The 18,585-nt window shown below is 40.2% G+C and overlaps 1 protein-coding gene across 1 annotated transcript; it reads right to left on the bottom strand.

Moving 5' to 3' along the window:
• Window positions 1-395: 395 nt before the first annotated feature.
• LOC118802332 (monocyte to macrophage differentiation factor 2) lies at window positions 396-16,863 on the bottom strand. The gene is made up of 7 exons (XM_036562848.1): window positions 16,606-16,863; window positions 8,867-8,948; window positions 7,724-7,884; window positions 4,146-4,220; window positions 3,091-3,192; window positions 1,834-1,903; window positions 396-605 (listed from the first exon to the last, which is right to left on the bottom strand). Exons 1-7 carry the CDS (start codon window positions 16,617-16,619, stop codon window positions 402-404), a joined length of 708 nt encoding a protein of 235 aa, XP_036418741.1. The 5' UTR covers window positions 16,620-16,863; the 3' UTR covers window positions 396-401.
• Window positions 16,864-18,585: the final 1,722 nt, after the last annotated feature.

Below are 18,585 nucleotides of genomic sequence, written 5' to 3'. Positions count from 1 at the left end.
TGGATTTTACTTTAACATTCTGTAAAGCTCCAAACTCGCTCCGTAGCTACAAAGAACACACTTGTGGGCGGGGCCTGGATAGTTTCATTATCATAGAGGAGCAAATGGAAGCTGAAGCCACAGCAGACCACATTCTCAGAGACCCCTCATACATATTAGAACCAGTTTGGCTTCTGCAGTTTGCAGGATGATGTAAACTGATCCACTGATCAATCAATAGATAAATACCAGTACAGTGAATCTGTGTGTCTGTAATAGTTCTAACTTAGTGTGGTTCTCTTTGAGATAGTAGCAGATTTTTAGTCTTGAAGCTGTCAGTGTTCTTTAACACCTGTGTCAGGTAAGTGTGTGTGTGTGTGTGTGTGTGTGTGTGTGTGTGTGTGTGCATGTGTGTGTGTGTGTCACCGGGCTGTGCTGGTCTGTTGATTGACAGGTGTGTACAAGTACTTCCAGATGGCGTAGTAATGGATGCCTGCTCCCATGGCAACGAACAGGTGCCATATAGCATGAGCGAAGGGAACCACTCCATCACTTTTAAAGAACACCATCCCCAACACGTAACACCCGCCACCAACCAACAGCTCACACAGACCCGACCTGTCCGCCTGAGAGAGAGAGAGAGAGAGAGAGAGAGGGAGAGAGAGAGAGACAGAGAGAAAGAGAGAGAGAGAGACACAGAGAGAGATACAGAAAGAGAGAGAGAGAGAGAGAGGCAGAGAGAGAGAGATACAGAGAGAAAGAGAGAGAGAGAGACACAGAGAGAGATACAGAAAGAGAGAGAGAGAGAGACAGAGAGAGAGATACAGAGAGAAAGAGAGAGAGAGAGACAGAGAGAGATACAGAAAGAGAGAGAGAGAGAGATACAGTGAGAGATACAGAAAGAGAGAGAGATATACAGAAAGAGAGAGAGAGAGAGAGAGAGAGAGAGAGAGAGAGAGTGAGAGGTACAGAAAGAGAGAGACAGAGAGAGAGACAGAGAGAGATACAGAGAGAAAGATGCAGAGAGAGAGACAGAGAGAGAGGAAGAAAGAAAGACAAGGGTAAGAGAAAAAGAAAGAGGGACAGAAAGATAGAGAAACAGAAAGATGAGAGTAAAAGAAAAAGAAAGAGGAAGAGAGATAGAGAGACAGAGAGAGAAAGAAGAAAGAAAAGAAAGACAAGGGTAAAAAAAGAAATAGGGAGGCAAAGATAGAAAAAGAGAGAAAGAGAGAGAAAGGGTAAAAGAAGAAAAAGAAAGACAGACATGGGTTAGAGGAAAAAAGAAGGGGAGAGAAAGGTAAGAGAAATAAAAAGGGCGGTGAAAGAGAGAGAAAGGCAGACAGAGAAAGAAGGAGAGGAAGGAAAGTGTAAGAGAACAAAGAAAGGAAGATAGAAAAGTTGAACAAAAGTAAGAAACAAAGACAAAAGAAAGAAGGAGAGAAAGACAAGGGTAAGAGGGAAAAAGGGAGGAGAAAAGGTAGAGGAAAGAGAGGGGGACAGAAAAGGAGAAAAAAAGACAGGGAGAGATAAATAGAGAGAGAGAAATGGAGAGAAAAAGGATAGACAGACAAGTAAAAGAAAGAAAGAAAGAGAAGGAAAGAGAAGGAGAGAGAGAGAAGGAAGAAAAAAGGGAGAAAGAGAAAGACAAGGGCAAGAGAAATAAAAAAGGGAGAAAGAGATAGAGAGAAAGAATGATAGAAATGCAAGTAAGAGAGAGAGACATAGAGACAGAGAGAGAGAGAGAGAGAGAGAGAGAGAGAGAGAGAGAGAGAGAGAGAGAATGAATGAGTTCCTGTTCCTCAGAGGAACTGCTTATCGTATTCTCCAGTCCTGTGACGAGACTCTCTGTCTTACCATTGAGAGAATCACCATGGCAGGAAACACCCCCATCGCTGTGTAGCACACCAGCTCCACCACTTTATACCTGCAACATATTCTGAGATCAGACGAGGACGGAAACGGCCCACCACAGTCTAACGCAACCCATTTCACTCTGCTGAGTAGCTGGAAACTTTGGTAGATAAAGTCATATTTAATATAGTCATTTTCCTTTTCTAATGTATCTACAGTTCTATCTCTATGTACTCACACTTCACACCATATTATGTATTTTTATTAGAGATGCACCGATACCACTTTTCCCCTTCCAATTCAGATACCTGATCCTTTAGTATCAGTCAATACTGAGTACCGATACCGCTACTAACTCTAACCTAACTCACTTAAAACTTCTGATATTTATAGAGTTATATTTTAAAATTATTTCATTATGGTAAAATCTATGTTCTGCATCACAAATAACACACTCAGCCTGGTTAGAGGGGATTTACTTGTTGGATTATATTTATTAGTTGCTTAAGAAGCCAATTTTTGTTTTTTACAGTATATAATTAGTATTTACTATTATATCAGTAGTAATAAGAACTATGTTAATATGTAACTATGTACAAGAACAGTCACCATTGTCAGTATGAGCGACTTTCAGTGTTTTTTTCTGTCTTGGTTGAGGTGACGGGCCGCGAGACCCCACTGCTGAGTGATACATCTGACTGACGAAGTTGTACTGCAGGTGAGGCTAGTGGACGCACAGGCCTCGCTACCGGGCTGCTATGATAAAGGATAAATCAAGACTTAAGGCTATCATTACGCAGAGAGTCCGGCGGTTCCTTTGGCTTTTTAAGTAACATTAACTCAGACTTTAAGTGGCCACACAGCAGCAGACGAGAGATTATTGAAAGATGCAGCTCAGCTCAATTTTTTACCCTCACATTTCTGCATTATTAAATAGTTAGAATGTAAACAAAGTCATTCAGAGTGATCAGTTCTAAAGAAACTCGAGTCCAAAGTGTTCACGTTGGTGGTGATGGGAACCAGACGGCTAAAGAACTTACAGAAAGCTATCAAACTAAATGGTTACTAATACGTTTCCTAATTCCTGAGACATTGTTGTATCAAAAGCTTTCAGATGAGATTCACATCAAACCACTCTGAAAGACTGTTTACATCCCAGCGATGCAGAAAATGAGAAAAAAACACTGGGATTCCCCTTCAGTTAACAGCAAATAAAAAAAAAATAATAATCTATTCAGAAACACAGAGAAGCACACGCACCTCTCATGAAAGAAGAAGACATACGCAGTTCCTCCAGAGGCCATCACCCAGACCACCCAGCGCATGTGAGCGGCCCACGGACCGAGCTCTCGCAGGGTCAACCTGCAATGATGACCACAGTTCTTTTTCTGACAGGTCTTGTGGAGGGGTCATTTCAGCAAAATGGACGCTCTAATCTAGAACTCCCATCATCCATAGTGGTCTGTTTAAGATCCGTCTAGCCTAACTGAAACTGCATTTCCCATAGTCCTCCTGAGCAGGGGCAGTCTCTGTGTTGGGCAAAGGTGGGCAGCTGTATATGTAAATACAAATCAGATATACTGAACGTGCTGATATTGAATAACCTAAGGTCATTTTATCACCTTAATTAATTAAATTACTTAAATTAAAACGTCTGAAAAACATTTTTTTTAAAAAAAACAGATGAATGTAGTATGTAAACATTGGTCAAGTTTCAAAACAAAGTTCATATATAGAAATTAAACTGCAAAAACAGCCCATTTGGAAGTCATTGTTTCGGTGATGTCATAAAAAAATAAAAATGCCCATTCAGGGTATATGAGATTAGCCCCGCCCACTCACACTGAAGTTATAAGAAGTGTTTCAACCCTGAAAACTCCTTGTTTCTACACTCATTGTCCATTTTATCAGCTCCACTTACTATATAGGTGCACTTTGTAGTTCTACAGTTACAGACTGTAGTCCATCTGTTTCTCTGCACACTTTGTTAGCCCCCTTTTACCCTGTTCTTCAGTGGTCAGGACCCCCATGGACCCTCACAGAGCAGGCACTATTTGGGTGGTGGATCATTCTCAGCACTGCAGTAACACTGATGTGGTGGTGGTATCTTAATGTGTCTGAGTGGATCAGACACAGCAGTGCTGTTGGAGTTTTTATATAGTAAGTGGAGCTGATAAAATGGACAATGAGCGTAGAACCAAGAGCCCAGAGCCTCAACTATTTTAAAAATGTGCATCCAGGGGGCGCCATTCCTGTCTATTGCTGAGGACCCTGGAACCACCCACTCCTCCCCTTTTCTTGAGTGATGCACTTACCAGGGTGTGTAGGAGGCAGCGATGAAGAAATAGATCACCATCCTGTCACACATGTGGAAGCACTGCTCCACTGATCTAGAAACAGATCCAAAAAGGTCACTACTTCAAACTGGGCAGTCCAATGAGGCTTCAGTTACTCCTACAACCCACACCGACCCATTATAAGTAATGGTTCAGCCAAAACTCTCCCCCATTCCACAAACGCAGCTGACGTTTGGAGTCCAGAATTTTTCTTTATTTATAAATCCCGCCAATTTTTAACATTTCTGCATAATTAAACAGTTAGGATGTAAGGAAAGTCATCCTGAATGGTGTCACATGAAATTCTCCCCTCTGTAACATTGTTTGCAGTGGTGGCGATAGGAACCAGACGTCCCAAGCATTTAATGGCTCTAAAAGCTCCCTCACAGAAAGATATTACATAAAGTGGTTATGAATACTCAGTCTGATGTCTGAGACTGTGTTTTATGATAGTTTCGTGATTAGATTTTGGCCTAAAATGTATTTTTATGATCTCCGTTCATGGCGGAGAGGTACATGCAAGGTGCTCTGAGGCAAAATAGTTCCCAAAGAAAACATTTCGTTCCAGCTTTCAGCTCTACAACCATGTTACCATTATCAACAGTTGTATGCAAAAGTTTGGTCACCCCTGGTCAAAAGACACATTTTGTGTAAATTAAGTGTAAATAAGTTAACACATCCTCTGAAGGATGTGCACTTCTACACATCTTAAATGCACAGTTAATGTTGGTTTGCAGAATTTAACATAAAACAAAATATGGCCTGTACAAAAAATACTGCCCAATTTATATTTCACGTGCATTTTCTCTTTTTGCATTTTCCAATACATTGAACTAAATGAACAGAAACTGTGCAGAAAATGTAATATTTACATTCATATTCTGTAGACCAGGGGTGATCAGTCCTGGGGGGGTATTCCACAAAGCAGGATTTGTCAGTTTAGCTAGATAACTTAAGCCCAAAGTCAAGCCTGTCCAATATGAAAAGAGCTGTGGGACATTCCCGTTGGACAGTCATCATCTTTGGGCTTAAGTTATCTGGCTAACTGAGAAATCCAGCTTTGTGGAACCCTCTGCTCCCCACCAGGTCCTGGAGATCTACCACCCTGGAGAGTTCAGATTCAGCACACCTAGTTTGAACACTCAGAGGTCCAAGAACACCCTCCTTACCTGGATCAGGTGTGTTAGAATAGGGTTGGAGCTGAGCTCTGCAGGGTGGTAGATCCCCAGAACCAGGAATGGGCACTGCAGTAGAGGATGTGTTAACTTAATACTAACCCAGGACTGCATGCTAACATTATTGTGGCAAAAAACAGGATTTGTTCATTCATTCTGATTTACTACCATTCACTTTTTAGCACACATTCATTTTAACTGTCAGTATTCATATGTATGATTCCCTTAGCAACCATTTAGTACATCAATAGACAATTTATGTTGGGATTTCTCACATTTTAAACCATGTTTTTAGCCATATCTGTTTGTTTAAGACAGTTGATCACATGACCAGTAATTCCCTGCTGCCAGTGTTTTCCTAGCTGAGTGCCTATGAAACACTGGCTAATGTTTTATATGTAGGAACCACATCATCAATAATTTATTTGGAGCAGAATTTGCATCTGAATAAAACAGTGGATCTAGCACAGTGGCCTGCACACTTTTTATATCGGGCACATCCTCAACCAAGCTGTCTCTCTGGATAAAAGTGCAATTTGATAGTCCCCTGATCAAATTACATATTTTTATGAGTAAAGTAAAAATACAGACAACAAAACTACAGACAGCAAACCCAAACATGTTATTTTCATATACTGCATAGTGCTCTTTTTTATTTATTTGCTGAATTTAACACATTGAGGAAAAAAAAAACCTACATTTTAAAGGTGCACAGGCCACATTTTATGTTTTATGTTCCCCCAATATGTTAAATTCAGAAATAAACAGTAATCATGCACTGCAACGTGAAAAACGAAATGGAAAAAGCAAAACATGGGATGCCCAAATTTTGCATGTGACTGTATAGATTAAAATATTTAATTTACTTTCACAATGTTTTTTTCTATCAAGCTCCTGCCCCCAAAAATTTCTAGGCATTTATTGTGTTAAAGTACAAAAATATGTGCTTTTAGATGTGCTCAAGTATAAGATGTAAAATATTGCGAGATACTCCAGCAGTCCAACATTTCTCCTTTTGTGGTTTCAGTTTAGGAAATAGTCCCCACAACCTTACAGCATTTTCTGTGATTCTGAAAGCTTGTCTGGGCCTAGTACAGTTGCTAAGCTATGACTGGATATTAAGGGAGGGATTTAGTGAAATGTGTGCTTTGACTGGTTTGATTATTTGTAGTTTATTTTGGAAAAATCTTTTTTTTACTTTACAGCAGGGCTGTAGCCACGGGTAGGCCTGCCTACCCAGATTCATCATCGGCCTACCCAAGAAAATGGAGAAAGAATATTCATTAAGGCGATTTTTTTTTTTTAAGAAAACTCAATTTGATTTATTTTCTGTGATTTCTGTGATTTATTTTCTGTGTCATGCATTTTGGTCAATCCAGTTTTAGTTAAAAGATGGGAAAAAGTGAGATTCCACCCCTGACAGAATACAATATCAAGATTCTACTTATACCAAATTAAAATTTGGTACTTCCAGTGCTCTTTTACTACAAACACGGTTACAAGCTGTGTCAAAATGTCAAATCACATGTCTACTTCAATGCAGCGAGTCATCAAAGGTAAGAAATAAGTGGTCCATAAACATTTTTCATGCTTGCTACTGGCGTATGCCTTAGCATATGATGATTAGGTTAAATTTTGCTGTTTGCTGCCTTGTTTTTCCTCATTTTAGCACTCAATCTCAGCTGTCTGATTTGAACTCGGTTATGTTGTCTTCATTGAGCAAAACTTGTGTCTGTGGTAAGCGGATGCATGCTTTATAGTGAAGGGTGCTGCAGTTTTGGTTGCATTTACATGAATCTAGTTTTCCAGTTGATTGGTATTGTTTTGTATCATCATAAGGTTGGAATATGTAGGGTGATGACTGCACTGCTCTCAGCAATATGTAATAGCCTGATGTTATACCACAGTGGGACATTAGCACATTCAAAAATGGTATCTTCCAAGTTGGCATACCCATGTATTTTTGCCTATGCCAGTGATATCACAGTATCTTACAGAAAGCTGTCGGATACTTTACTGTGAAATGCAGTGGAGTGATTTAAAAGTCGTTTCTTAGAAAAACTGTATAAAATACTGTAAAGTACAGTAATGAAGTACACACAGCTACAGCTAAGGCAACCTTTGCAACTGTTTTCCAGCTTACGCCAAAGCTTTAACCTCAAGGCTCTTGAGGACGCTGTACATAAAAGGGTGGGCTGACTGGACAATGGGTTAGGTTACATTATTAGCTTTTATGTATAATATAACCAGGTATTGAGCATGAGGAGCACTAATCTATTGGTTCTTGGTCACTATTGACTACATAGTTCACTTTATAAAGGATCAAGAATAACCTTGTTGCATTAGAGCCATAAATGTGTAAAAAATGTATACAGCTAGTACCGTAGATGGCTCTTCTTCCAGGTGATGGTGTGAAATGCTGTCGAAATGATGAAAAGGCTGGACAACCCTGCACCATACAAATACGCTGCAATCTCCTCCCAGTGGTCATCGGACAAGAAGTACAGCAACACTCCGCCCACGATACTAGGGATGATCCAGAGCTGGAAAGACGAATGCAGTTACAAAACGTCCACACAGTATATGAACACCAATCAGCCATAAAACTAAAACCACCTCCTTGTTTCTACATTCATTGTCCATTTTATCAGCTTCACTTACCATATAGGTGCACTGTGTAGTTCTATAATTATACAGTGTAGTCCAGCTCTTCCCCCTTTTCACGCTGTTCTACAATGTCAGGACCCCCACAGAGCAGGTTTTGTTTTGGTGGTGGGATCATTCTCAGCACTGCACTGACACTGACATGGTGGTGGTGTGTTCGTATGTGTTGCACTGGTGCGAGTGGATCAGACACCTCAGTGTCACTGCTGGACTGAGAACCAAAAATATCCAGCCAACAGCGTCCTGTGGGCAGCGTCCTGTGACCACTGATGAAGGACTAGAGGATGACCAGCACAAACTGCAGCAACAGATGAGCTACTGTCTCTGACTTCACATCTACAAGCTAGACCAACAGGGTAGGAGTGTCTGATAGAGTGGACAGCGAGTGGACACAGTGTTTAAAAACTCCAGCAGCACTGCTGTGTCTGATCCACTTGTACCAGCGCAACACACACTAACACACCACCATCAGATCAGTGTCACTGCAGTGCTGAAAATGATCCACCACCTGAATATACCTACTCTGTGGTGGTCCCGTGGTGGTCCTGACCATTGAAGAAAGGGGGCTAATAAAGTATGCAGAGAAACAGACAATGGGTGTAGATACAAGGAGCTGGTTTTAAAGTTATGGCAAACACACTAAACCAGGGGTGCACAACTCAGGTCATGGAGGGCCGATGTCCAGCAGAGGTTAGTGGTCCCCCTACTGCAACACACCCACTAAACCTGCCAGTTTACAGATGAGTTGAATCAGGTGTGTATGAGCAGGAAAGTCATCAAACTGTGCTGGACATCAGCTGCCAGGAGCAGAGCTGTGCCCCCCCTGTAATAAGCTAATAAGACTGCATGCATATAGCTCACCGCATGTGTGGCACAATTAGCTGCATGTTCATACTCCGTTGGCTGATATCTCTTATTAGCCGGCGCTCGATTGTTCATAAATCTAAAAAGATGGACAAAAAATAAACAAATGAAACACAAAGTAATGGTCACTGCAAGCGGTCCCCAACATATTCATGCAATGCAAAATTCACCCAACTCAGAACAATGACTTCTCAGATGTGCCCTTCCATTTTGTCCTGCAAGGTCTTACCTTAAAGTCCAAATCCACCAATATTTTGCATAAATACATGTACTTGAGTAAATGTAACTAGTCTCTACCCTCCTCTGTCTGTACATTATATTTAAAAATAGAAAAAAAAGCTTATTACACATGGTTATACACATGGTCCATCATATCGGCTTAAACATCAAAAGCCATTGCCTCATCTCATGAACTTTCACTTCACACCAGCATCGTTTCACAGCTATTAGCTGCGCGCTAAAAGCAGTTTAACAGGAAACGTTTCTGACCACACCCATGCACATTCGTATAGGTTATGTGTCTGCGAAGGGACTGAAAGTGACAAAACCAGAGAATTTCTCTTTTCTGGGTTGATCGGCCAGCAGAGGGCGCTCACAAGAGAGTTCACAATGAATGAGGGCCAACAGAGCAACATTTTAAAAGCAACCAGCTCAACAGTTCAGATGTCAACCAAGTCATTCAGAGTGGTCTGATGTAAGATGATGCATTCTAGGGAAGCTCACTAACATACAAACGTCTTTATAGGGGTGGTGATAGAAACCAGGGGTCGCCATGACTACAGCACCAGTATAGCCACTTTACTTACTATCCAAAACCACCAGTGAACCTACACGAGTCTTGTGAGTTTTATATGTGATGAGCCATTAAACTCTTCAGACGTCTGGCTCCTATCACCACCACTGTGAACACTTCTGACTCCAGTTCTAGAACTTTGTAGCAGTGTTTTGTTTATACTCTTGACATTCGTCGAACTGCTTAAAGGAGAATTGCAATCATTTTTCAAAATTCCCACATAAGTAAACGGCGAAGAAAGTCATTCAGAGTGGCTTGATGCAAAATGCTCCATTCTGAAGAAACTTACTGAGAACTGTTACAGTGGTGGTGAACTGTCTGAACTGTTCGCAGTGGTGGTGATAGAAACTAAACGTCCACCTCTAAAAGCTCCCTCACATAATCATATTACATAACATGTTTATGAATACACTGCCTGATGTTTTACGGCAGTTTTAAGAGTGCTGTGAGGGGAAACAGACCCCAAAGACATCACTGAGGACTCTCACATGCGCCCTCTAGAATTTTGGATTCATATTTTTTGGTATAAAGCAGTGGTCACCAACCCTCCTCCTGCAGAGTTTAGTTTCAACCTGCATCTAACATGCTGCCCCTCCTTACACAACTCTTATGCATCTGATCCAGCCAATCAAGGTCTTCTGAAATTAATTAGCTGAGGCAACTGGCAGAATGTGGTGACCACTGGTATAAAGGGACAAATGAGGTGATAAATGAGTGGTAGGTTCCTCCTACATTGGCTCTGCCTTCACCTCCTCACCACTTCACAGCTATCACCCTACGGTAGTGGTCTTCAACCCTGGACACCTGCTCCAGCTAATCAACCTCTTCCCAGGTCCCTGATTGGCTGGATCAGATGTATTAGAGTTAAGTAAGGGGCAGGGCAGTTTATCCAGGACCAGGGTTGGAGACCACCAACAGCAATTTTACAGGCAAGTATTTCTCACTCAATTCCTTCATAAGGCGAACAATAAATGAGATCAAATCATTTTGAAAATCTATGAAGCACTGCATGCCGTAACACCTGTCCAGCAGGCCAGCGGAGTCCACTAATGCCAGTCATGTGATCGTGGGACCAGCCGGTCACGTGACTAATGACTAAGTCCTGTGACTAGTCGAATTAAGCTGACGCTGCCACGCACGACTGTTCCCCTTCAGTTGCTTGGCAACAGCTGGTAACCATGGAGAACCATGACAGAGGATTCTAGCATCCTTTACCCACGTCTCCGTGCAGGGGTGATGTCACTGTTGCCATAGAAACGCAGGATCCGCAGAGCCTGAGGCAGCAGGAGCGAGTTTGCTGGCGAATCTCAACGTAATATGTTTCCTCTCACTCCACTCAATACTTTCGCTCAGGACAGCCAGCCCCCTCCAAGACCACCCTCATTCAGGAAGGAAGTTACCTTTAACGCCTTCCACACACTTGTGAGTGTCCTGCAGTCCTCTGCAATGTTCCGCAGCTTCTCAAAAATGCAGGGCTGCTCCATTCCCCCCCCATTTAACACGGATATCACTTGTACTGCACAGATGAAATGCGTCACATTTCTATGTCGCTAGTTCTTTTTTCGTCTGTTATGGAAAGCAGCCACCACTAACTGCTCCCCGCGGTGTGAATTTATACAGTGCGAATGTACAGGACAAGTCAGTTTATAGGAAACGGAACACAATGTCATTTATAGGAAGTGGAACAAAATGTCAGGAGATTTCAGTGGAGTAGAAGAAGATTCACTGCCAAAAAATGCTATCCTGGCCAGTAAAAACAGCTTAAATCTAGTCAATATATCTAAATCTAATTCTCATTATAGGATTGTAGTAAGAACGATATAAGATTATTCAACTTATTTCTTAACGTTTTTCCTTGTTTTCAGTCATTTTATTCTAAAAAAAGTCTTACTCTATTCTTCATTTCATTAGATACTGCAACATTATCTTCCCATAGAACACAATTTAAAAGCATCAGTTTCACAAAAAAAAACAAACTCTTACAAGTAAAATGTCTAGAAATACCTTAATTTGTAATATTATTAAAGAGCCCATATCATTGAAAAACAAATTGTCTTCACTTTTTTTTTTAAATTAAAAAAAAAGTTTGATGTAGTATCCAAAAAGTGGTGTGATAAAGTTTCAAAATGTACTGTTCACCACAGACTCAACAGTCTGTACATGGTAAACTAAGCTGCAAAAAGAGACTGTTTTGAGTAGCATTCAGGCTGTTTTTTTCCCTTATTTTTGCAGATTTACACCTTTTGCAAAATTATGATTGACATGCTTCTCAGCCAATCATAACCCTCTCTAAGAACTACTTCCTCCAACAGAACTAATCTTCATTGAGAAGATTTGGCATTGGTGGTAGTAAATTAGTCTAGATTATTAGGCAAAGAAATGCTAAAAAGGAAGAAGGTGTCCTTCAGATGCTCACCCACTTGATCATCTAGAGTCTAAATGTTTGGAAATGATTCTAAATTGTTTATAATTTCTTTCCCAAAGCTGAAAAAGTTTTGCAATAAAATCTGTGGAAGACCACACCTCATAACTCAACATCAAAACTATTCACAGGCTAAAAGGTAAGACACACTCATATATAAAATTTGAACAGCCCTGGTCAAATGACATGTCTTGTTGATTTTCTTGTTGAAAATAAGTTACATATCCTTTACAATGAGCTAACTTAATTATGGCATTTGTCTGCTATTTTTAATGCAGAACTTCTATTTATTTGATGATTTTAACATATCGGGAGAAGTATAGTAACTGTAACTAAGGGAGACGGGACTTGTCCGGTTTTCAAACACTGCCAATTAGCAAGCTTTCCAGAAGAAAATCACATGTAGGCTTACTTAAGACCAGGCTTGAATGAGGTCTTCACTGTAGGGCAAAGTATCATCTGAGTAAAAGAGAAAGAAAGGTGATGTAACGTCATACACTGTTATGATAATGTAGGTCAAAAAATCCCAAACTAGTCCTAGGATCTGTTTGTGTTCTGTTTCAGTTCCCAATAAATTAAAATAAAAGGCTGTATATTGTAAAAACATACCATTTGCACTAACTGTTTATTTATTTGTTTGTTTACTTCACTCATCTGTTAACCTTATGAATGCAATCTGGTAACACTTACTATTTCTTCTATAATGCATTAGTTACTTATTTAAAGTTAATTAGGATGCATTCATTTGGATAAGTCCAACACACTGAAACTTTCCTGCATTCTTAGCAGTTTTGTTGGTCTGTACCAGCAGAACATACACTAACACACCACCACCACATCAGTGTCACTGCAGTGCTGAGAAAGATCCTCATCCCAAATAATACCTACTCTGTCGTGGTCCTGTGGGGGTCCTGACCACTGAAGAACAGGGTGAAAAGGGGCTAACAAAGTATGCAGAGAAACAGATGGACTACAGTCTGTAACTGTAGAACTACAAAGTGCTCCTATACAGTAAGTGGAGCTGATAAAATGGACAGAGCGTAGATACATGGAGGCAGACTTAATGAAAGTAGCCTGAATGGTCTGAGCAGCAAATGGTATGTTTTGAAACTTTAGCAGTGTTTACATACTACATCAAACTCTTGTGTCAAAAAAAACAAACGAAAAAAAAACAATGAATACTTGGTTCTCCATTACACAGACTAAATTAAGGACTAATTTATGTATCAGCACAATATATCACTGTTGTTAGAAAAAACCTTGTATCTCCAAAATTTTACAGGAGAAGGAAAAAAACCTACTTTACTTTTAATGTAAGTCAATATAACCTGACTTTTTTCCAAATCATTTTGGGTCATTTCTTTTGGTCTGTTCATCATTAAATTTACCTACAATGTAAAGGGTGATGGGTATTTTCAAATTATGTCAAAAACTGAAAAAGGTTTTCTTCTGACAGAAGCAATACAGTGATCTAAAAATGCAATCCAACAAAGCATGGCAGAGCACTGTAAAAGGAGACCACTTTCATAATACAGTGGCAGATACTTCCAAATGAGCCACCAATTAGGGATAATGTTGTCTGCCCTGCCTTGCAATAATGCCATTATGGTCCACCACCAACTCATTAGCATCATTTTCAGCTTGAAGAATCAACTCACTCCCCCCAAACTAATGCAGGGAAAAGCATTCACTCATGTCTGGAAATGCTTAATCTTATAACTGTGTCATCCACTCATTTTAGAATAACAGGAAACAATATCACTACATAAAAGCTAAAAAAAAGCTTGTGTGAAGTATCTGTCAGTGCACACTCAGTTAGTCTACACTCACACTAGCCTCGCATCACATGTTCTAATTACTATTATTAGTGACCCAATACAGCAGCCTACATACTGTGACCTAGCATATCCACACAAAACCAACCAAAAGATAAAGTACCATGCAGAAACCTGAGAATACACTTCATTTATGTAATTTCCAGTCAAAATTGGCCAGTTGAAGACGTTCCAGGAGATATTTCTGGCGAGGTTACACAAAATATTCCACTTCCATAACGAAAGAGAAAATTAAAGGAATAATGAGTGAAAAAACAAGAGTTTCCAAATTTGGAGTTCAAAAATGATTAAAAGTGTAGTGAAAATGGGGCTCCTAATGACCACCTGCAAGACCTGGTAGACCGGATAAACAGCACTTTCATCTTTGAGAGAGAGGAGAAAATCAAGCTGCTTCAGATCTGAAACATCCACAGGTGTTTCTGTCCATCCTTCCACTGTGAGAAGACGACTCAGCGCTATGGGCCTGAAAGGATGTGTAGCTGATCAAGAAGAACCTCAGTGAGAAAAGGAGACACATCAAACAAAGAAGCTGAACAATGGACTGACCACCCCAGAGTCCAGACCTCAACACCACTGAATGTGTTTGATTACTTCAGAAAATGATCAACCAACTTCTAAGACTGAACTGTGGAGGTGTAGAAAAACATCCCTGCAGATTTCTTGTAAAGAGTCTCCTGCAAAGAATGGAAGCTGTAATTAAGGCAAAGTTCGGACACTAAATACTAAAATATGTGATATTATGTTTAGCTGTTGAGGGTTTTGTGTAATTTCATATTAAATATGTTTTTTCCGTTAAAAATGTAATTGCATTTAATGACCATTATAAATAAATGAACGGTGGTCTCTGACACTGAAATTGACAAAACAGCAAAACCAGTTTTAGGGACCCAAATGCAGAGACAAAAATATTCACCAATATTTGTGCCATTATTATATACAATCTTAATGTAAAATTTAGAAAAAGGACAGAATATATATGATAATTTAACATCACTTGGGATGGTTTTACTTAATACAAAATATAAAATATATTATTTTTTTACACTTCTCACTTCCCTACTAGTTTGGTCACACTGCTAGCTATCATCCTAATATATAAATAATTTTATGCTAAAAACAATTCTGTGTACATGTTAAAAAGGTAATACATTAAAATATGTTAAACAATGACCTGAGAATGATGTCACTCAGCTACTTCTTGCAAACCATTTTGAACCTAAAACTGGACGCAGTTCTAAGAGCTAATCGGCTAACCCTGAGGTAATTTTTACACCATATGTTAACCACATCACCAAAACCATTGAAAATTCTGAAAACATTGAAATTGTTTTTGGGGGAATTTTGGACTCCTTTAACTCTATATTGAAGCATGCATCATTATTCAATTCTGAATGCCTAATTATAGAGAGGAATTTGCGCCAAAACGAAAAGCGAAACCTCCACTACACTGTTTTTACATCGCTTGTCCTCGTTTTGTACTTCAAATGTACTGAAATGCAACCAAAACAGTGAAGTTAAGTAATATCAAGCATGCATTGCATTTCATATTTTGGTAAGACTTTACTGTAGGGTGCTGTTCATCAGACTACCTACATAAGCTTGTCATGACAACTGACATAACACTACATAAATGTCTAGAAATGCTTTTTTCCAGTGGGCGTCATTTGTCATAAAGGCTACTTTAGCTAACATTGATGGCAAATGTAACCTTTATAACGAATAATGTCTATTGGAATAAGCATGTATAAACAGCCCCAACAGCAGGGGTGCACAACTCCAGTCCTGGAGGGCCAGTGTCCAGCACAGTTTGGCAGTCAAACATATTAAGCCAAACAATTAAACCTGGCAATTAACAGATGAGTGTAATCAGGTGTGTTTGAGCAGGTAAATCACCAAATTGTGCTGGACACCAGCCCCCCAGGACCGGAGTTGTGCACCTACAGCCCTACAGTAAAGTGCAACCCACATTTTTCCACTGTAGTGACTGCTCTTCAATTTGGCATGATTTGGCTCTTCATACAAATCACTACCTTCTCCATCCAACGACGCATTTCCCAGAGGCTCTAATCTACACAATGCACATTTCCACCAAATGTGACATCCCATGCATGTTTCATGCCCACATAACGCTCTATAATGCTCATTCATTCCACCACCTACAAAACAATCCAGATGCATTTTTGGTCGGCTGCACTACCAGCATGACTGGTGACCATCAAAGCCAGCATATGGCATGTTCTGTATGCTGGTGTGCTGGTCAGCAGCAATGGAAGTTGAAAAGATGGTCAACACCAAAACCAGCATATGTCATGTTTTTGGATGCTGGTGTGCTGGTCAGCAGCAATGGAAGTTGGTAAGCGGATCAACACCAAAACCAGCAGGGCTGACCAGCAAACCCAGCACCGGACCAGCATAAACCAGCTTAGACCAGCATGCAATTTATGGGTTCAGTCGCTGAATGAAGGGGAGGACAAAACGTATCCATGCACCGTTTTCCTTCCACTCTCCAACAACAACACGCACCCAGAGCCGCTTTATCGCGTGTTCCTCCATACAAACAACGCTTGGTGAACATCTACAGATGTTTCGCACGGATGATATACCGGACCCCTGAACCGAGAAGGAACGCGCAACGTGAATGACCGCAGATCGCCACACCGTGTTCCAGCGGTTCAGCTCCACTCACCTTACCAGATTCATTTAAATGGGCTTGAGTGCAACTGTTGCACAACCGTATCCGAATAATGAGACAAAGAAACGAAGCCGTGGAGCTTTTAATCCAGACTCGAGGTCGCGGCGAATCCGGGCCAGCCTGGATCGACCGCCTCTGGGAACATTTATCAGTGGACGCAGATGATGGTCATGAAAACATGTCAGTTGGAGGCAGCGTCCGGAAGTCTTCTAGAGGGAAGGATGTGGCGGTTTTCCTATAGAGACGTGATGTCAGCAGCTTCCTTCTGTATTTGGTCTGGGCCGAATCAGAAGCCCGTGTTTGGACGCTGATCTGCTGGGGGTTGAGTGATTCACTCATGCCCTGCTGTTCATGCTCCACTGCTCGGGGGAATCCCTTTGTCTACAAGCCTCATGCTTCACTGGCTTATTTGGATTCTCCAATCAGCTGAGCCAAAGCAAACAGCCACTCTTACACTCTTCTGGACCCACCATTTGCATTAAAACCTAATAGTTTTGCTTTCTAATATGAATTGGCTCAATGGTTTCCAGTAGAGACCACTAGTTTTCTGTAGAACACCCTTGGATCCCATCTGGAATCAACCACTGGCCATATGTGAAACCATTAGTGTTCTTTCCATTGAGATATCAACCTATTAAAAAAGCCAAAACACAAAAACCATCAGCAACCAATGGAAACACTTAATGGCTTCATTATATGAAGAGATCTCTTATCTCGATTTAATACAAAATAGAAGCACCTACACTGAAATTTTTTGAAAAAGATGCTTCTTCAAGGGTTTTTGGAAAGAAAATTGGCTCTGTATGAACCACAAACACCATTAAATGGTTATTCAGATTGGAATGCGTTGCATGGGTCTATATAGAACCTATTTGAAAAGGGTTCTTCTGTTGTTACTATGTCTAGGTTATAACAATAGAAGAACCCTTTTTGGTGCTATATAGAACCATCTACAGCTCATTCTCCATCAATCTGAAGAACCATTCCACCATGCAAAGAACCAATCATACAAAGGGTTCTTAGAGTGTTCACAGTTCTATATAGAACCGTTTTTCTCTACTAAAGAACCATCTTTTTAAAGAGTGTAGTGCTTGTAATTTGTCATTCATCAAATATACTCTAAGCTGTAATCTTGGTTTTAAGATGTTGATTTATGGCCTATGTCCTGAATTTCCCCCCACATTGCCTGCATTTGTTTGGGTTTGTGTCCAAAAAAAAACATAATTCATTTTTACATGATTATTATATTTGCATAGTTTTACTTACCCTCAGTTTGCATCCTTGTTGGCTGTAACAAGCAATTCACCATATTTCATGCTGCTAAGTGTGTTGAGACCTTCTAGGTAGGTTAAGACACAACTAAACCTAAACTTGTGCTGCTTCTTTTTCATTAAACATAGCCATAAAGTTACACATGAAAAAGTATTTATTCACGCAGGTAGCTACTTAAGGTAGTTGCATGGAACCACTTCACATAACATTTAAAGTCTACCATGCATGCTATTGATGTTTGAACAAAGTGTAAATTGTACCACCTTACTTTGGACCAGCTGGTGTAACATAATTCTCAAGAGAGTAATTTCTCCAGCACTTTAAAGTGACCACATGACTCCCATGCAGTAAGGCTCTAAAGCATTAGCTCAACTCCAAAGCTTAGTTTTTCCACCATGTATTGTCTATAGTTTTGGCCCATCAGCTACCAGCTTACTATTAAACATAATGGTATGAAGACAAATTGGTCATTTTTAAAACCACACAAAATGGTAAATTTTCAAGACAATTAGCACTCAACTGTTTTAAAAAAAGACATTTCTAACTTTGAAGTGAGATCTCACCCCACTGGCAGATACTTATTCAAAGACAACTTGTTACAATTTTCAATAAATTTAAGCAAACATCAATCTTTCATTCTGGGTAACACTTCTTTTAAAACTCGCTACCTTTCTTTATGAAGACGTCAGTAGCAGAAACCTG

Source organism: Colossoma macropomum, unplaced genomic scaffold, assembly GCF_904425465.1.
Source record: "Colossoma macropomum unplaced genomic scaffold, Colossoma_macropomum, whole genome shotgun sequence".
Taxonomy (NCBI): Eukaryota; Metazoa; Chordata; class Actinopteri; order Characiformes; family Serrasalmidae; genus Colossoma; species Colossoma macropomum.
This window is presented reverse-complemented; position numbering and strand designations above follow the sequence as displayed.